The sequence below is a fragment of the Paramormyrops kingsleyae genome, chromosome 8 (genome assembly GCF_048594095.1).
Source record: "Paramormyrops kingsleyae isolate MSU_618 chromosome 8, PKINGS_0.4, whole genome shotgun sequence".
Classification (NCBI taxonomy): Eukaryota; Metazoa; Chordata; class Actinopteri; order Osteoglossiformes; family Mormyridae; genus Paramormyrops; species Paramormyrops kingsleyae.
In genome coordinates, this window is record NC_132804.1 from 25,504,023 (window position 1) to 25,522,483 (window position 18,461).

The 18,461-nt window shown below is 41.2% G+C and overlaps 1 protein-coding gene across 2 annotated transcripts; it reads right to left on the reverse strand.

The window, feature by feature from the left end:
• Nucleotides 1–1,209: 1,209 nt before the first annotated feature.
• On the reverse strand, nt 1,210–11,506 carry sdc4 (syndecan 4). 2 transcript variants are annotated; one of them, XM_023799741.2, is made up of 5 exons: nt 11,077–11,506; nt 4,223–4,397; nt 4,086–4,120; nt 3,740–3,932; nt 1,210–3,578 (listed from the first exon to the last, which is right to left on the reverse strand). In XM_023799741.2, the coding sequence occupies exons 1-5, from the start codon at nt 11,122–11,124 to the stop codon at nt 3,427–3,429; spliced, it is 603 nt and encodes a 200-aa protein (XP_023655509.1). In that variant the 5' UTR covers nt 11,125–11,506; the 3' UTR covers nt 1,210–3,426. The 2 variants fall into 2 exon arrangements, with proteins under 2 accessions (XP_023655509.1, XP_023655508.1); XM_023799740.2 differs by having other exon boundaries at nt 4,223–4,400; nt 11,077–11,502.
• Between the last annotated feature and the right edge of the window lie 6,955 nt (nt 11,507–18,461).

Here is an 18,461-nt window from a genome sequence, read left to right on the forward strand (position 1 = left end):
CCCACTTGGGTTTTCTGCCCTGAGCTGGGATCTTGTCCCCATACCTACCCTAAGTTTCCTGCTATACAGTAAAGCAGACTCTGCATTAACTCATACCTAGCTGGAGAAAAAGGCAGCTGGATATTAGAATGAGTAACAGTGTGAATGGGGCAAAAAGAGAAGGTCTCCCAAGTAGAAATGGGGGGGGGGGGGTTTGCTTGGTTAATTCAAAGTCCAAAAGTCTCATTACTAGTCAAAGCCTTTGTGGCACCAGAGACAAGCTTCATTGCTTTATAAATACTGTTAAAATGCCAGTGAAAGTGTAATCGAAACAGACCGCGGGAATGTTGGCAAAACCAATCTGCGGCAAACACTTTTAGCGCGTTTTTATTATAGGTATGCATCGCTGGAAGGAAAGGACGACTGCATTCCTGTCCGGTAACAAAGTCCATCGAATATCAATGATTAACAAGAATGCAGTTTGCTTTAAAAATACGTCCCATTGTTTGCCTAGTTAACGATTAACCAGTACACTACTTGTTGGACCAACTACGCGGTAAGATCTACAGCTAGTAAAACAGAGCAAAATTCTGCTCTGTGAACAGCAGATTGGCGGCTACGGGTTGGAAAAACACAACATAATTCATAAATAATGGGGCCATCAGGAGGAAAACTGCGCATTCCAGCGCTGAAAACAAAAAATAAACAAGGATGTGTTAAGCCACAGACGTATTATATTTGACGTATGAAATCAATCTAAGCGTTTACTGCGCACAAATTGCAAGGCTGCTTGCTAGTGATTATATATTTGAGATTACATGCTTATTAAATATAAGTATTTAGGTGTTGAATTAAAGGCTTAATGAGGCTTTTGCTTGCCGATCCTGGACATTGACGTCACCACCGTAGTCATCCGCAGAAAGACGGAGGGACAATACTAATGCAGCTTGGCTAATTTAGCCGTTGCCTGTTATTTTCCTACCATATTTCCTTATCACCTTTACAGTACAATAAGCAAGTCCGGGAGCTCGAGGCGTGCGTCGACACGTTTGCTAGACACCAGCAAACAACCATAACTTCCCGTACTCTTTGCGGCTGGGGGGTCTTACGCAACCGCAGCTCTCGGCTTGGCCTTGACTCCGAGAGGCAACTTTACGCTTCTTTTCCATTACCCTCCATTACGAGTCAGGAACTTTCACCATGTGAAAAGAAGACTCGGGACACTGCAAACATTTTTTTTCCTCAATTATTTAATAAAATCAACAAGAGAACAGAATAAAGATTTCAGTATGTACAAACGTTATCTCGCTGGTCACTGAGAGGCAGGACACGCTGCATCTCACATTAACGCCTTTTTTTCTCAGCCAAGGCGACGATGTGGCTCCACAGACTATGCAAAGCTTAGATATGCCAGTATAAAACGGTAAATATGAAATAACAAAATATAAAATTTTTCATTCAATCAGTGAGCAGACAAGTACATGACAGCATAAGGTGTTTTATAGACCATTTACAGTACAACAGATCACTGCAGTGTTTCCCGTTTATTATTTTTTTAAAAATCTACCATAGTTGTCAGAGAGCTTGTCTCACAGAAGACATTATTCAACCCCCGCAAAACCACATTTTGGCAAAGGGCCTCGATTCATTCAGAAACGGAAAACCAAACCCACTGCAGACAGGATGAGAGACCAGTGGTGATAGTTATTAAAAATATAAAAAAATAAATCACACGCCAGAATTGGCGTAGATGGGACTGACCAGCTAGTCAGGGGCACAGGAGACTCATAGGAATAAGATTTCTGCAGATCACACCGACCGAATCGTACTGCCCCCGACATACACACAGTTATCAGTATTATACGGATGACATTCTGTACCTTTTGAACGCTCCCTTGCAATTAGGGATTCACACCCGCCCCCCCCACCCCACTACCAAGAGCTTTGTCGGTATTTATTAGCAATGCAGGCAGTCCACCATAAAACGTGACCCATGGGGGACAATAAAACTTAAGGGGAGGCCAACTCCCCCATACAATACCCAAGAACCAATTACTTAAAAAAAAAAAAACAATTTAAAAAAAATCGGTCTTGTGAGACAGATTTTAAGATTAATCCATTTAACACTTGCAGATAAAAACACCAGCCACTGGGCATGAAGAAAAAGTCAAATAATTTATAAGAAGAAAATAAGCATAAAATGCTTTAAAGAGATCAGAACCTGTTATATGAAATCAATGATTCATTGACTTCTCTAGAGGAGAGATTCACATCTACTGTAGACAAAAAAAAAAAAAAAAAACACTTAAAGCAGCAGATATATAATGTTTTTCCTCCTTGCAAGTGACACGGCTCCAGTACGAAGCAGCCCTGAACATTTACTTTCCTTCTACAAAAATAAAAGCGCTGCGTATAAGAAACAGCAGCAGTTTTGCTTCAGAAATTTAAACTTGTGTATATTAAAAAACAAAAAAAACACCATAAACAGCTTAAAGGGAAGCTATCCCAACCTGAAAAAGCAATATTTGACAGATAAATAAAATTTAAAAAAAAAAATCTACTAACACAAAATAAAAACATTTTAAAGTAGTTAGTATTGGCAACTATTACTGGCATTGGTAGTTTCTAGCAAATCATTTCTGATGTAAAGACTTTTTAACTGGAAAGAAACATGACACTGGGAACTGGAAAAATAATATTTTGGTATTTAAATATTTAGTAAGTAGAAAACTGGAATAGATTAATTTACAAATGGCTATACATTTACAATGAAGTTTAACTCATTTGAAATATTGTAGTGGGAGTCAAAACATTATGATCAATACAATTTAAAATCAATTTACAAATGTAACAGTACAACATGGACACATATACCCTGACATCATTAAAAAGAAAAAAAGGTGTTGCCCCGTAACATGAGCCTGGCTGTTGGAATGGAACAGGATCTCCAGGAAAGGAGGATTAGGTCAAGTCAACTCAAACCCATACATTAGGCTGTGCGATTGGCTCAACTTTAGTTACTGTGACTAAGATAGTAGAGCCTTCCAACTGTCCCCCGTAGCACCAGTTTCCACATAATTAAGATGGCTGAGCGTCAGATAAGAGGGTGCACCATGATTTAAACTAAAACAAAGATATGCCAAGCTCTGCATGTAAGGATGTTGTAGTGTTAAAAGAGGGAAGACTATTACATGTCTCGACAGTTCAGATTAAGGCTGGGCAAAAAGATGCGAAAATTTCTGTACCACACAGCTCGTGAAGGGAAATGTCCCATTCACTCATCTTTATTTATGGATTGTGAATTCTTAAACTTCAGTTTTCAAAAAAGAAAAACAGTGATTGATCTGAAGTTTTTCCTCTTGGACCAGTAGGCTGTCGGCGATTTGGAGAAGGCAGGTAGTAGAGAGGTTGTGTTTTGAAGGCACCGTCGCACAACTCCATGCGACCCTAAGCGTAGATCTCAGTGGTGGGAGCTTTCTTGTAAATAGGCCTCTTTCCAAGGTCATAGGTCCCTTCGTCCTTCTTCTTCAAGCGGTAGAAGAGCAACAGGATGAGAAGGCCGGCGATGACCAACCCGACTGAGCCCCCAGCAATCAGAGCTAATGGGGAGAGGAAAGCTGTCAATTAATACGGCCAAACTACAAAGCATGAGATCATTCACAGTCAACACTTAACAGTAAGGTCACATACTGCATTATATTTAATACCATCAGGTACTCCTCAGTCACTCACAGCACACCCTGACACCCCGAGGGCTCACCTGCTACAACCTCGGTCTTCTTGAAGATGTCTTCATTTGCATGGGCCATCAGCACATTTGGCATTTGGCTCCCCCGGTCCGCCGAAGCCAGTTCAGCAACCTCATTCTTCTTTACAAGCTCGTCGTCGTTGACCAGGACCCTAGGCCTATTCGACTGGTCCTCATCTGGAATCTTGTTGTCGTTCACATCGAGCTGAGGAACGATTTGTCACTTGCATTAACTCAATGGTACGTTTACAGGCTTAGGTTTCTTATATTTAAACATTCAGAATGGTAACTTTTCATAACACGTCTAACAAATCAATGCAAAACAGGAAAAAAAATGATCGATGAGGTAGGGGAATACCTTAGTTGTGGGAATGATGCTGCTGCTCCACAGATCTGTGGAGAAAATAAAATGGATTAGAAAAAACAACAAATGTGTAGAGGAGCTGTGCTTCCATTCTAATTGTGCAAAAAAAAATGCTGAAAAACTAAATATACCTCCATCTCCAGAACCAGACATGTCATAGTCCTCATCATCTTCATCATCCATATTGAAATCAAGATCCAGGTCAGATGTGAAGTCTGGGTCAACAGGGGAGTCACCAGAAGAGACTAGCATCTCCTGAAGATCCTCAGGTTTTGGCTTGGGAATCCACGTCTCAGTCTCCCTCACCTGCTGAAGACAAAAAAGGAAAACCACACACCATTTAGACATCAACTACAACGATAACCATCATAAAGGTAAAGAAATAGGTGGCAGCACCAACATGACTAAATATCATTGGGTGATTGTTGCATTTTGAAAGTTATCAGAACAAACAAACTTCAGTTAGTCCCCACCAATTACATAGTTTGACCAATACAGTAAAGCTAATCCAGTAGTGACCGAAGAGAAGACCAATTAACAAAATATAAATCCCTAATCTAATTACCCAGACTGCTAAAAGGGTTTGATTAGATTACCCAACGGGATTAATACTCTGAATGGCATTAATCAAACAAACTGCAAACAGTCAATTTTAGGCAAGGAACAAAGAAAGGAAACACAAAGAAAGACATTAGGGATTCCTGGGGCACATTAATGCAGAACGTGTTTGGGTTAAAGTGGGGACGTGACCACTGATATCATCGACTGGGTCGATTAGCCCTGATTGCTAAGCTAAGGAAACAAGCTCTTGTTAACACCTGGTGCTGGGCTGTTCAAATATGTGCTCTGCGTCTGATTAGGGAAGCACTCCTGCCCTGTTCATTGTTCTGCTGCAGCAGGGCTAAACAGGATCTTTTCTTCGGTATCGTCATGCTACAGGAACGTCTCTGTTGTAGGAGCCAGGTGGCCCCGACCGAAACATAAAACAGCGAAATTTAAACATCAAAAAGTCAAAACACTCACGCTAAAGAAAATGCTTACGTATCCAACCATTGTTTCAGTTTCAAATAAATCCCATTTCGCTTGCCAGTGGCAATGGGATATAAAAATCCAAGGAAACAAGACGCGTGTGTTCAGACATTTAGGCCACCCGAGCTCATGTCACACAAGCGAAAGGCTTTAGTTAAAAAAATAGATCAAAACTAAACAAACAACGACAACAACTACAGCCTGCATAGTCTACACCTGGGGCTTGTACTATGAAGCAGGGTTACTGGCTTATCTGAGTAACTTGTCGGATTTAAGGTAGTCTGGGCAAAATGTGAACGAATATGAAGTCCATTTAAACTGTGGTACCTTAAATCCGACAAGTTACCCCAGTAACCCTGTAGCCAGTAGCCCTGCTTAGTAGTACAGGCCCCTGGAATCCTCCTCCCAAGTACTGGGATCTCTGTCTTTGTGTTAATCTCGGAAAATCCTGGAACAGGCCACAGCATGCAGGACGTTCATTAATATCTATCGACAAAAGCGCAGTCTTTTGAGCGACAACGACCTGTTGATAGCAAACAACAACATTCACGCTTCCAGTCCCGACAAGTCACATCCTTGTTCACGTTACTAGAGAACATAAAATAAAATCCACAACCTCAGTAATGGTTACTAGTCTTAAAGGGGTGGGAGGCATTGACTTCAATAACAAGAGCAGCAACGCCATCTAGATAACCTCTTTGTAATCAGTGACAGATGGTCTAATGAGAATATTTACATTCATACAACCCATTATGTGCCCAATTCTGCATTAACTGAAAACTTCTGATTGAACATAATGCACGTGAAGCCGGAAGTGTGTCTGATTCCCCCGTTAACACACCCATGGACTTTAAATTAGCATGCATGAGGTCAGAAACTACGGTCATATTGAGGTCTAAATGTGAAACACAAACAAAATAACATGATAAATACGAAACACTTGTTGATTCAGGGGGTTTGAAGTCAAAAGCCTTTAAGGTATCTACAAGGTATTCAGTGGGCCAAAATTTCCAATTATCAGACAGCACAGAAAACCACACACTTTCAGTTTGCTCCCTATCAAAACATACATTTTAAAATGACACATTTTTACATGATACAACACACCATGTGTTCCTGCAGGCTAAAGTCAGAATCACGTCATTAGAATTGCACACAGAATAGGGTTTGAATTGCACATGAGACCAGATTGCTTATTTTAGGAACTCAAACAGTCATTGTTTATTTCCCAGAGTAATCCAGAAGGCTTTGTAGATCTGTGTAATTACTCCCACACCCAGCCATCTACCCAACCAGACCTCATTCAACCCAAGATAATATAGGGGGGGGAAAACCCCACATTCCAACATAAATCCTCAAACTCCAGGCTAGTAGTTTGAAATGTCTACCGTTTCATGGACACTGAAAGAATAAGATAAGGCCCGCACTTTTTAAAATGTTTTTCAAAACACAAAGCAATTCAAAGTTCTCAATTTTTAGGGCTGACACCTCTCCCACAGGCCTTCTCTGTTTGGTTTGTCACATTTACCGAACTGCATATGGGGAAACCGCTCACCGAAATCCCCACGCAGGTGACATTTTAATTGAATGCCGCAGGATTTCCCCCCACTGGTTATAAGCAGAAATGAAACCTGTCAGCATCTCACCATGTGGTCTTCAAAAAAGTAGCTTAGCCGAGACAATACGACCACAGGAAGCTATAGAGACATGATTCACGTTGACTCCCGCTTTCTGTAAGGCGCGTCACGTGACTGCTGAAACCTTAACCAAAGACACCACCGAGCACAAAAAACACCCGTGGTTTTTTTTTATATAGTACATCAGCTGAACCCCCAAAACACCCCAGGGGTATTTACAAATACCTTGACACAAAATGCCACAGTGATGACTCCTAGAAACAGCAGGACTGCTTCCTCTTCAGAGACTCCAATCATTTTTGAGTTAACAGCTTTTAAAGTTTACAAATAAGCAAAGAACTTCCACCTTGACATCACAGTACTTTTATGACTATCGAAGCAACTTATAAGCGCTTCATAGCTAGCTAAATCACGGATGACTAGCCTGAGCAAGCTAAAGACAGCCTTCATCGCAACATGCTTACTTCTCAGAACGACCCTCCGACATCCAGAGAAGCCAAACTCTTTGAAGTCAGGTTTTCAGGAGTTTAGCTGCTCCTGGGCCCGTTAATGCAGAACAATGCAAACCCACCCCAGCTAATGAAAGGCTTCATTCAAGAATGCCCAGGTGACCGCAGGCCCCTGCTTGACAGTTATGGCCAGCTTCTTGTTGCTCTTCGAGGACCCTGCTTGAATCAGCCAGATTTGTGCTGTTCAGCATGTCAGCTGACACCCCCCCCCCCCCAAATCCACCCGCTGTCTGCCTACACCCTGCACAGGGCCCCATCGTTCACACATTCACCAGGAGCTTCCCAGATTCCTTCCACTCTCACTGGACTATTTTTGGTCTTACACTTCCAGCAGTTCAGAATGCTAGACAGAAACATGAGGTTCCAGTGGTAGAAGTAACTTTGACTAAGTAACAAGGTCTGGAAGAAGATCCAAAGTATTCAGGAACCGGAGAGTCTTCTACAACTGGACCGGTAAAGCACTGTGATTAGATTCATTAAAACTTTTCACTGAGTATGAGACATACTTTTAAGTACAGTCCTTGGCTTGTACGGACAGTTTGTGCAATACGTCCTACCACGATTCTACAGTTCAGTTAGGAACAGAACACATCTACATGTAAGGATTAGAAGAGGTAATCCTGAAGAATTTTTTAATCAAACTCAAGCGTCGTACATCATTGCAACAGCCACGCAGTGAGAAATATTATTCACTTATGTCGGATTACATGTGGGACCTGGTCGTGTTATCACAGGAACCAGACTATGTCTGAACCAATGTCGCCCTAGTACTCGTTTGGGCAACAGCGAGAGGATAATTTTGCAGAACATTTCTCGATCACCAAAACAAACGAATAAATAAAATGAACAAATGAATAAAGTGAGCATGGCAGCAACAAAACAGCGACACGGGCGAAAGGACTCACAGCTGACATTCCAGGCAGGACAAAGGGTCCATTATTCCAGTTTTATCTTTATATGATTACATACAATGAGTGTGTGCTTCACTTTAACGTCCCTTTCAGATATGTTGACAATGGTAAAGACAGAGCAGAGCTTGTACTTTGGGCGTGTCTGGCGTGCAGAAAGCCTCGATCAAATGACTTACATTAAGCAAAAGCCGTGGGGGGAAACTGTATACTTCAGGGCAACATTAACCACCCTAAGAAAGAAAAAAATCTTTTTTAAGCAGTCATTAGATCATTCACTAAAAGTTTCGAAACTATTCTACACTCTCGCCTAACACACTGATTTGGAGGAGTTAAAAAATTATTTGGGGGGAGGGGGGAGGTTTGAAAATTTTTTTAACTCTTTTAACCCAAGTTCTGAACAAAACCTCACTCTCAATGCCAACATTCCAGCCTCCAAAAGGGATTTTATAGCCCAGTGGACCGCAAAGCAGGAACCATCATTACGTCCTGGTGAAAGTATTTATCGTCTCGTCTGCGCAGCTTTTCATCGACACTGAACTCATCCAAAATTTTAAAAAGAGGGAGAAAAAACACATTCTGGTGCAAATGATCTCGTACCTTAAAATATAGACACTGCAAACAAGACAAATACAACTAAGGACAGAAATCCTCGATTGTGGCACACAGTGCTGATTTTAATGGAAGAAAGGCATTTACAAAAATGATTCTGAACATATTTTGGCCACAGACCAATACTTAAACGCATTTGTCCAGAGTTCACACTACCACAGGCTGTTATAACCGAAACGTCACAGGCAGGTATTGGTCATACTGGGGAAAGGTTAGAGCTAGGCCTGTTTGAAGATCTCACAATAGGCCACATCACAAGAAACACTAACGCATCCACGTTGGCGAGGGAGCAACCTAGTGTGCCAGATGATCGCCTGGACATAATTTAACTTTAAAGGGAAATGGCACAATGGCTGGACATAGAGAAAGGGTTCTGAGAAAGAGGGGGGAAAAAAAGTGTGTCCTTGCAGCCAGGAGCCCACTATCTAAAAGGAGACTAATGAAGGGGCTTTGACCATTTAAATCTGCCCAAGTGTGTGAAATCCCACAATAGGGCCAGTCAAGGTCAGCAGGGGTCAAATTCCACAGGAAAATGAAAAAAAAAAGAAAAAAAAAAAAAGTAGTGGAGGCCTCTACATTGGTCTGAGGAATGTAACACACTCTTCTTGGTTCATTGGCGCTTAAGAGGTGAATCTATGGAGTGGCACAGTCCTTTGCTGTAAACAACCTGTGAGACCACTCAAAGCAAAATAGCATTCCAAGCTTAAGTCATATAATCATGTACCATTGTTTGACCAGAAAGACAACTACTAGGCGATAAAGAACTGGACCGTGAAATTACACAACTTTAAAAGTCTGGCACTCAAACATTACAGAAACAAGGGATATTAAGCAAAGTTTAAAGGTCCCATCAATACGTCTTGGCTGCAAAACCACAACATGGAGACAATTTGGAAAGTGCATGTATGCCAAGGGAAAAAAGTGTCAGTTGTGAAATTTGCATCTGTCCCTGGGGAAAGCCAGCAGGTACAGCCCCCACCCTCTGACTTCAACAGCATGGCATTTGCACATGGTCAGTACTCAAAGAACCCACCTACACAAAGCGGACATGCGCGTGATCTACAGCGCAGTCAGGACAAGACAAATATCATGTACTATGCCCTTAACTACTGCATGTCCAAAAAAGAAAAACACACACACACGAGTCTACCATTGGTAGCTAGGATGAGAGAGAAGAGACAAAAACTCGAGGGGGGAATGCTATGAGTGATTGTCGTCCCACAGGAAAGTAAATAAATTCCTGTAACATGGGTCAAAGCATTTCGAGAGCCAAGTTGTAGTTTACAAGAGCGTGATTTGTGCTCCTCGAAGGCGTCCCACCTCTTCAGAAACCGGATCGGGTTGGGACGGGGGGGTTGAAATGCGAGACCTTTCACTTAGAGAAGCCTCCCCTTTTGCAGCTCGGTAGCGAGCCAGAGACGCGCCGCGGATCCGTGCGCGATGACGGGCTGCGCTCCACCCCAGCAGAAAGTACACGGTCATTCCCCCTCGGAATGCACGGGGAAACCTGGAAAAGACCCAACGCAGTAGGATGCCGTCGACTTTCCGAAAGGAAATGGAAAGATCGCCTTCTAGCAAATTTGCAGCGATGACACGGTTTGACGTCAGGCAACAAAGATTATTGAACTTCTTTTTGGAGAAGTCACGTTCACTCCTCAAACCCTAGTTTCTCCAAATGAGTACCTGTATACTCAGCTTCCCATGATATTAAGTTTACTACTGACAAAGCACCCCAATATGAAGCAACTGCGAAAGACTAACAGATGGGGCCATATGAATATATGGTCGTCGGACAGCACAGGATCTCACTTGTGAATAGACAGGTAAACGGCCTAAAGACGACCCCTCCCAGGGTAGTCTGTAGGTGGTCATGTCCCTCCCAAACGACCAGCCTGTTGGCCGGGGTAGGGCCAGACCACAAAGCTGCCAGGCGTCAATACAGACACGCTGCCCATCTGCTTTCCCCCAACAAATACCCTTTGTAATCTTCAAGTAAAGGCAAAATTTAAGGACGTTTTAGTTAGTGTGCCAGCAAAGTCGTCAGCAAAGAATTTCGACAGCCCGGTGGTCCAAAACCAAAACATTATTCTTTTAAATATCGTCAATCTATTCCAGTAAACTACGTTGCTGATGTGTTTGTTTAGTATTTTTAAACGTGCCCCGAAGACAAAAACGTATAAAAATTACCTACCTCGAATTTCAAATTTATTTAAAACACGAATACAGATAGTGATCTAACTGAGAATGTAGTTAACCATAATCTATGTACAAAAAAATGAGTTTTACTTACCGACTCAGCGTACACAGATGCAACTAAAAGCAGGATGATGATTTTCATGTCTGCGATTATAACTCGCCGGAGATCAATCGAGAAAAAGCGGCTAAAAGTGATGGCGAAGTATAACTATCGGTGGCTCGTTCAAATGTATCCTTCTGAGATCTAAACGCCGAAGGATTAAATAAAATAAACCGCTGAGAAAAGTGAAGAGCTGCGATACTCTACGCTTCGAGCGCCGCGATCGAGCTGTACTAGAAAACGTACCGTATTTTGATCCTTTTCTTTGGACCCGCCCCCAGGAGGAGGGAGAAATACGCACAGAAGGAAAAACTCGGGGAGACTACGCAAGTATGCTAACGACAAAGGCTTGCAAGATAAGCGTGGTGACTCATCGAGAAGGAAAACACAAATGAAGCTTTACGCGCCCTTATGAATAAAGTAAACGCAATCCCGGACCTTTAGCATGTTGGTTTGTTAGCGGTTAGCACCTCCCCAGGCTGCTGGCTCTTATCCCCCCGGTTCTGCGCATGTGTGAGGGGATTGCACGGTCTCTATGTTTTTCCGCGGGTTTCCCGCAGTCCGAAAGCACGCGGTTAGTTAGGTGTGTGGCGTAAGGTGGACGGGAATGTTTACTGCGACCCTGCAATGAATAAACAATGAAAAACGAATGAATTGCATTTTACTGATTACTTGGAGGGTTTTGAAAACTTTGAAACAAAAACTTAAAAATATAAATTAGAGAACGAGTGTAAGATCCTGAAAAAAATACAGGATTATACTGTTATACATACATAATCTACGTATAAATGTATGTGTAAACTATACATTAACATTTTAAACAATAATTTACTATTATTGATAAAACATTAAGTGATCCTATTCATTTTATAGATACTTTTTTAGAACTGTCTTTTTAAATATAGACACGTGGAATGGTAGATGGGAACATTAATGAATGATGTAACACATATCTGGTTTAATTTCCGTATTGAATATAGAAGTTAAGTTCCGTATTCGTTAGAACGCAAAGAGAATTTCCCGACTGCGAAACGGCAAATGGAAAGTCCGCTGACGTAGCATTCCGGAAAAAACGCTTTCGGTTCTGTCCTTTCCAGAAAATCAGCAAAACAACAAAGCCAGCTGTATAAGTAACAGAAATATTATGGGGTTTCAAGTTATAGCTTCAATATGCAACAGTTTAATTTTATTTTCTCTTGCTATTGAAAAAGTACTAACAAACGTAAGAACGTTTAAATAAATGAATAAATTCGGCACTGCCACTTTCTCAAGGAGTCTCGCCAAAGTCTGAGTTACACAGATATAACCGTAGGTTTCATAAATTCTCCATGGTAACATATTTAAATGGAAGTGCTTAATTTTGAAGAATTGCTCATTAAAGACATTAAAATATAGAAGAACGCACATTACTGTATGTCTTGTCATAGCTACTCGTATTTCTCTGCTATGTGAACCTGTGTTTGTAAATGACAGTAATATTTGGCACAGCACAAAAAACTAAAAATCAGCAAAAAGCCGAATGAAACAGCATTGTCCTCTTTTACATCTAGACCTTCATGAATAACTTTGTCCAAGCACCTCTGTTGACATAATGCTTTTTTTGTGTAACACTTGCATAGATATCACTCAGCTGATCTGTTCATTATGGCGCAGGATCCAATTTGTTTGTGCAACACATGCTCTACAAATAAACAAACAATGGTCACATTGTCCTTGACCTTCAGGAGTGACAGGGAGCTTGACCAAATGGGAACCATCTACAGTATATCTGCAGTTTGTCATTTTTCAATGACTACAGCTGGATTGTGACATTATTTTGGCTTGAAGATACAGAGCGCTGCAGGCTTATAGCATAAACATGTGGGCAGAGGTGGCTTAATGGTGGGAAGTGCACTTGTAACTGACAGATTACTGGTTTGAATCCCTGACCAGCAAGGCACCACTGAGGTACCCTGAGAAAGGTACCGCCCCCAAGCACTGCTCCCCGGGCGCTGAATTAGCTGCCCCCTGCTATGTCACGATGTCACATATGGGTTAAATGCAGAGGACACATTTCATTGTTGTGTGCTGTGATGTGTCAACAATGACTACTGATAAATTAATTCTAAACACAAGTGCTATCGCACACTATAACTGGGGGCACTATGTGGCTCTGTGGTTTAGGACATGGGCTTCCAAACTTTTCAGCCCATGACCCCAAAAATAATAGCACCAGGGTCTCGCTTCCCATTATAGTTAAAATATAATGTTTTTTCAAGATTTTAAAACATGGGAACACCTGAGTTACGATATTGTTCCCAAAATAGGTGAAATACATGATTCATGTAGATCTGATGAGTTTTTAAAATGGGGATGTGGGGGGGGATTGGAGTCATGGGTAATGAAGTGATAACTTCACCTTCTAGAAATGAAAAGTTCCCGGCTTCAAACTGACACTGGCAACTGCAATGCAGTTGCATCATGGGTTGGTTTCGAGTAAAAACATGGCGGAAGGCAGTTAAAGCACTACAGAGATTTTTCAGCCTGATAAGAGGACTAAGTCTGAAGTGTGGTCATATTTTGGTTTTTAATCTTTGTGACAACCACCTACTTTATAGTGAATGCAAGGTAGGTAAACTTTTAGCTCGATGCATGATGTTAGAATTTCAGAAGTTCAAAAGTGCTATGATTTGTCTGTCTAATTTGCTAATAGCTTGTCAGTGGTGTTGCAAAGCTCATGCTTGTTTAGCCTTAGCCTCAAAGCTAGCTGAATGCCTATTTGTAAGTGCTGGCTAAAATGACATCCCGTGAACTATTTGCTGTACGTTTTTGATCCCTTTAGATGGTGCTCTTCATTTTGGGACATGCTTTGGACTCGGGAAGAAGAGGCTGTGTGACACGAGCGAAGGGTCACCTGTGAGTGGGCTCTGTTGCTGCACTGTTTGTTGTATATGGTCATGTGCTATGATCTTCTCTGCCGTCGCAACTATTTGCTGGAGTGACTTGTGGTCTGAGGTTTTGCAGTTCCTGTACCAGATGGTGATGCAGCTGGTTAGGATGCTCTCCATGGTTCTTCTGTAGAAAGCTGTGAGAACTGGGTGGAGGGTGGAGGGAGATGCTATTCTTAGTCAGCCTAGGAAGTGTAGCTGCTGCCTCAGAGGTTGGCTGACCCTGCTTTCTAAATCATATGTTACTTTGGATAAAAGTGTCTGCTGAATGAATGTTAATTTAACAAGGTGGACTACTTTAAAGATAATACCAGATGTAACGTAAATGAATGAGAGCATCTTACGTCAACATTGGTCTGCAACAAAATTAAAAAAGAACTGTAAATATAAATTATATTCTCAAGAAATATGGCCAAGCTAATATAATATTCTTCCCAAGGGACTTGTGTTGCATACCACATACAATATAAATACTAGAAATGAAACATTTTAGTAGGTACAGTCAATGATTCCATAGCTTGCCCCCAGAGAACATTACTTTCCAGCTACCTTTAGTTATGAAAAACTAGTATCATATGTGGGTATTGCCCTGTGGATTCTGCTTTAGCCTCCAGCATTGTGGGTTGGATTCCAACCCCCTGGCTCTGTGAATTCTGCATGTCCTCCTTCTATTTGCAGGGGTTTTCTCCAGGTTCTCCAATTTCCTCTCATAGTCCAGAGTACACTCTGCCTGATTCATGGCCTACCAGAACTGCAATAGTAAGTAGTTATAGATAAGGGGTGAATGACATCTCCAAAGTGCCCTTAAGGTGGTACTTGGATGGCCTGGTAGCTTTTCCTACTGGTACTACACCTTGTGCCCCCTGGGAAAGGCTTCAGACTAGATAAGTGGTACTGGAAAGTGGATGGGTGGATGGTCTTGCAAGTCAGTGGCACCACCCAGAGGCTGTATGTGTCATTTAAGTTCTGACACATTGGAGAGTGCAGTTTATATCAAATCTGCTGTGAGGCAAAATAATGGGACTTATAGCATCTTTTTACACATTCCCCCACTATAATCTTATTTATGGCCAAGAATTCCTTATTGAGGGACGATCCATATTTAACAATGCTTCCTTCCTTGTCTGATTATTTGAGGTTCTCAGAAGGAGTGATATCTATATCATCCAATTTTAGGATCGTCCATGTGCCGACTGAAACATTGCTGTTCTGTGGAATCCAAAAGGCCGTCACCTCTCAGTTCAAGTGAAAACCTGTCAGGCAGTCCCCATTTGCTCATTAAATAAACTGTTCCCACTGAGGTAACTGTATAACTCGATCTTCAAATTTCTTTAAAAAAATGTGCCAAGTGATAGCTGATTATCACCCTATAATTCTATCAGAACAAAAATTACTATTATCCATGTGCCATATTTCAGTTTCATTCTAGAAAATACATAATATGAATGGACACAAGCATCACATTACTTTAGTAGTTCAGGAATTCCTTGGATAATCCTTTTGTCAAACATGTGTAAAGGCTATAATTATGATGAGGAATCCTGTTACACTGCCAGGAGGAAGAGTACCAATTTGTACCTTTCCTTGTCACTAGGGCTGTACCCTCAAGGGTTTGCTAATTGTACCCTAGCTGTAGGTAAATTTACATTTTAATCTAATTTAAGGTACAGACTTTTGGCTCTGAGGAACATCCATGGTACAAAGATGTTCCTCAGAGTCCATTTCTGTATCCTAAAAGGTACAATTACCTACAGCTAGGGTACAACTGGCAGACCCTTGAGGGTACAGCCCCAGTGACAAGGAAAGGTACAAACTGCTACTCTTTTTTTTCTGACACTTTACTGGTCGAGAAGTACCCACCTGGTATTAAGAAAATGGACAGTATAACTGAGGAATATAAATAGTGACATGCTTTTGGTGGTTAACTCACATTTTGAGTACATTTCTCTGCTACTACTTTGTAAGGTAATGTTTTCCGTCCTGTGTAATCCCTGAACGAGGAGCAGATGTTGATTCGACACATCCTAACATACGCGAGAAATGCTCAGATAATATTTCCAGATTTCTGCAGTTCTTATCCTTTCCCATTGATGGCGCCTTTGTGCAATGTATTAGAGGAAGATATTTGCGTAATAACTGAATAGAACATTTACAAGTTTTGAGAGTAATAGAAATAATAATTTCAGCTAATCCCAATGAAATGTGATTTTTTTTTTTATAAAAAAAAAGCAGGTTCCATTTCACGGTTAGTTTTTTTCAAAACGCCGTATGACCACTTTACAAATTTTATTTTTTTTATTCACATTCATCAAGAATGTATTTTTAAGCGATTATTTGCTGTTACCTAGTGTAATTGCTGAGCATATTACAGGAAGACCTAGTGCTTTGGAATTATTATTATTTATTCTCTGAGGACCCTAAGCACCCCACCCGCTGCAGTCTGGTAGGACGTTTCGCAGCATCGGAACACTGACTACGAGATTCAAGAGCCGTTTCTTCTAGCCATTCCGTTTCCAGCATCAACATTTCCCGTGACAGTCATATCTACGGCACCTGCATTTTATCGGCCACCGCGTACTGTTTAGGTTAGTACTGTCTTGTATTGCTTAGCACTGTTTTGTTTAGTCCTCAGTAATCGAGTGTAACTGATCGAATAATATATATATCCCTCCACTGAGTTTCACTTTGGAAGGAATCATAATACCCCCTCGCCCCTCCCCGACAAACGTATGTCAAGGAGGACAGCAGGGATAACCATATTGGAAAATCATGCCTGTGTTTGCTCCAACTACTGGCTACACTCTAACTTGGCTTCCACATCAGGTACTCTTGCTGTTTGGATTTATCCAGCCATTGCTATTACTGGCAAGTGAATGTTAATAAGTGTTTTATGAATCACTTGTGACGCGTACCCTCAGGATAAGGCGCCTCCATTTCACACCTGTTCTGCTATGGCAGTCCGGGTTACGCTGGGTTTGACCGAGTGGAAAAATCAGCAACTGTAATCGGAGCCAAAAAGAGTCTTTAATCCGTCTTTCACTAACTCTGATTTAAGACTTTTAAACATTTCAACTGGCTGTCCCTTCATTTCTCTTACAAATTTTGTAAGAGGGTGTATTTGGCCACTTTTCTACACGGTTGTTGTATTGAATTATCAAACAAAACATGACAGGTCTACATGCAATACACAGTGTATTTACTAACTTTACGTTATACCATCTTCCACAAACCATTTATGTTACGCTATCGTGATAGTTTTGCAATCGAAATGTTAGTGGTGATCCTAAAGCGCTTATAAATCTAAAATAGGCTACTTCATGAGTTTTACCAGAAGGTGGCATAATACACCTGAGTACACGGGGCATCAGTGCGTGTGAGTGTGTACGCAGTGTCCCGCATGGTCCAACTTCCAACTATTCCAAAACCGTTCAAGACACTTATATAAAATTGCCTATTTATTTTGTAGCCTATATATACCTATTCTCAACCTACCGTATACTAATTATGCATAGAGTACAGAACTGTACCTATACAATGTGAATCCTCTGTAAAAACAGTACAGTAGTTGATATAATGTAGCCTATTGTTTAGGGAAAAAAAATACAAAAAACATTGTACATGCACCGTACAGTACGAGAACGGCACGAGGTCAGCTCCGCCACCATCCAGTGCTAGACAACAACTGCCTTAGGATGCTGGCCAGTGGGTGTGTTAGTATACAGTGGTGACAGTCACTGCGCTCGATCCACGCTTATGCACTTTGGAGGTGCATTTTGGTTAGTTTTAAAGCTAACCACACTATCAAAAACTTTCTAAGATGCGGACTGACAAATATACAGAGCAGTTCTTCCGTAATTAGCTTCAAAGCTGATTAGCAATAGTAATCATTACGTATGTTTTTAATTAAATATAGTGATGGGTGAGGATTTGTCAGCATCATGTGTAATATGGGCTGTATAATTGTGGTTTAATTTTACGATGCAAATTGGGCATGGCCGCAGTAAGGCGGACTTATTAGCGAGATGGGAAACAGTGACATCATTTTTACACCCGCAGTGCTTCGCATGTACTTGCATAATAAGTACTGGCGGTTTAGTGCGCCCTGAGCTGACCTTGTGGTCATTCTGGTTTTTTTTGTGTGCTCCAATCAGTGTTATGTATATGTATCTGTATATACTCAAATCAATGTTTTAATGAACTGCGTGTAAGCCTCATAACTTTAGTTTGTCCGTATGGCATTAAGTAATTGACGCGAGACTTGTACGTTTTACCCTTATTTACATTAAGAACGAAACACGGTTAAGTAAAAAAAAGAAACAACAACTCGTTAACCAAAAAAAATAAAAAATTTGTACCGATAAAGCAGTGTATTGCTCTCTATAACTAGTGCATTGTTTTCCCCATACGAGGTGTACCCTGCCTCCAGGTGTTTCCTGAGTTTGCGTCACCATA

Excerpts from the sequence above, each read along its gene's own strand:
- sdc4 (XM_023799740.2), bottom strand. The coding sequence starts at position 11,124 with ATGAAAATCATCATCCTGCTTTTAGTTGCATCTGTGTACGCTGAGTCG. Across the intron at positions 4,401-11,076 it reads CATCTGTGTACGCTGAGTCG|CAGGTGAGGGAGACTGAGAC; the intron begins GTAAGTAAAACT and ends TTTTGTCTTCAG. Across the intron at positions 3,933-4,085 it reads GCATCATTCCCACAACTAAG|CTCGATGTGAACGACAACAA; the intron begins GTATTCCCCTAC and ends ATCGTTCCTCAG.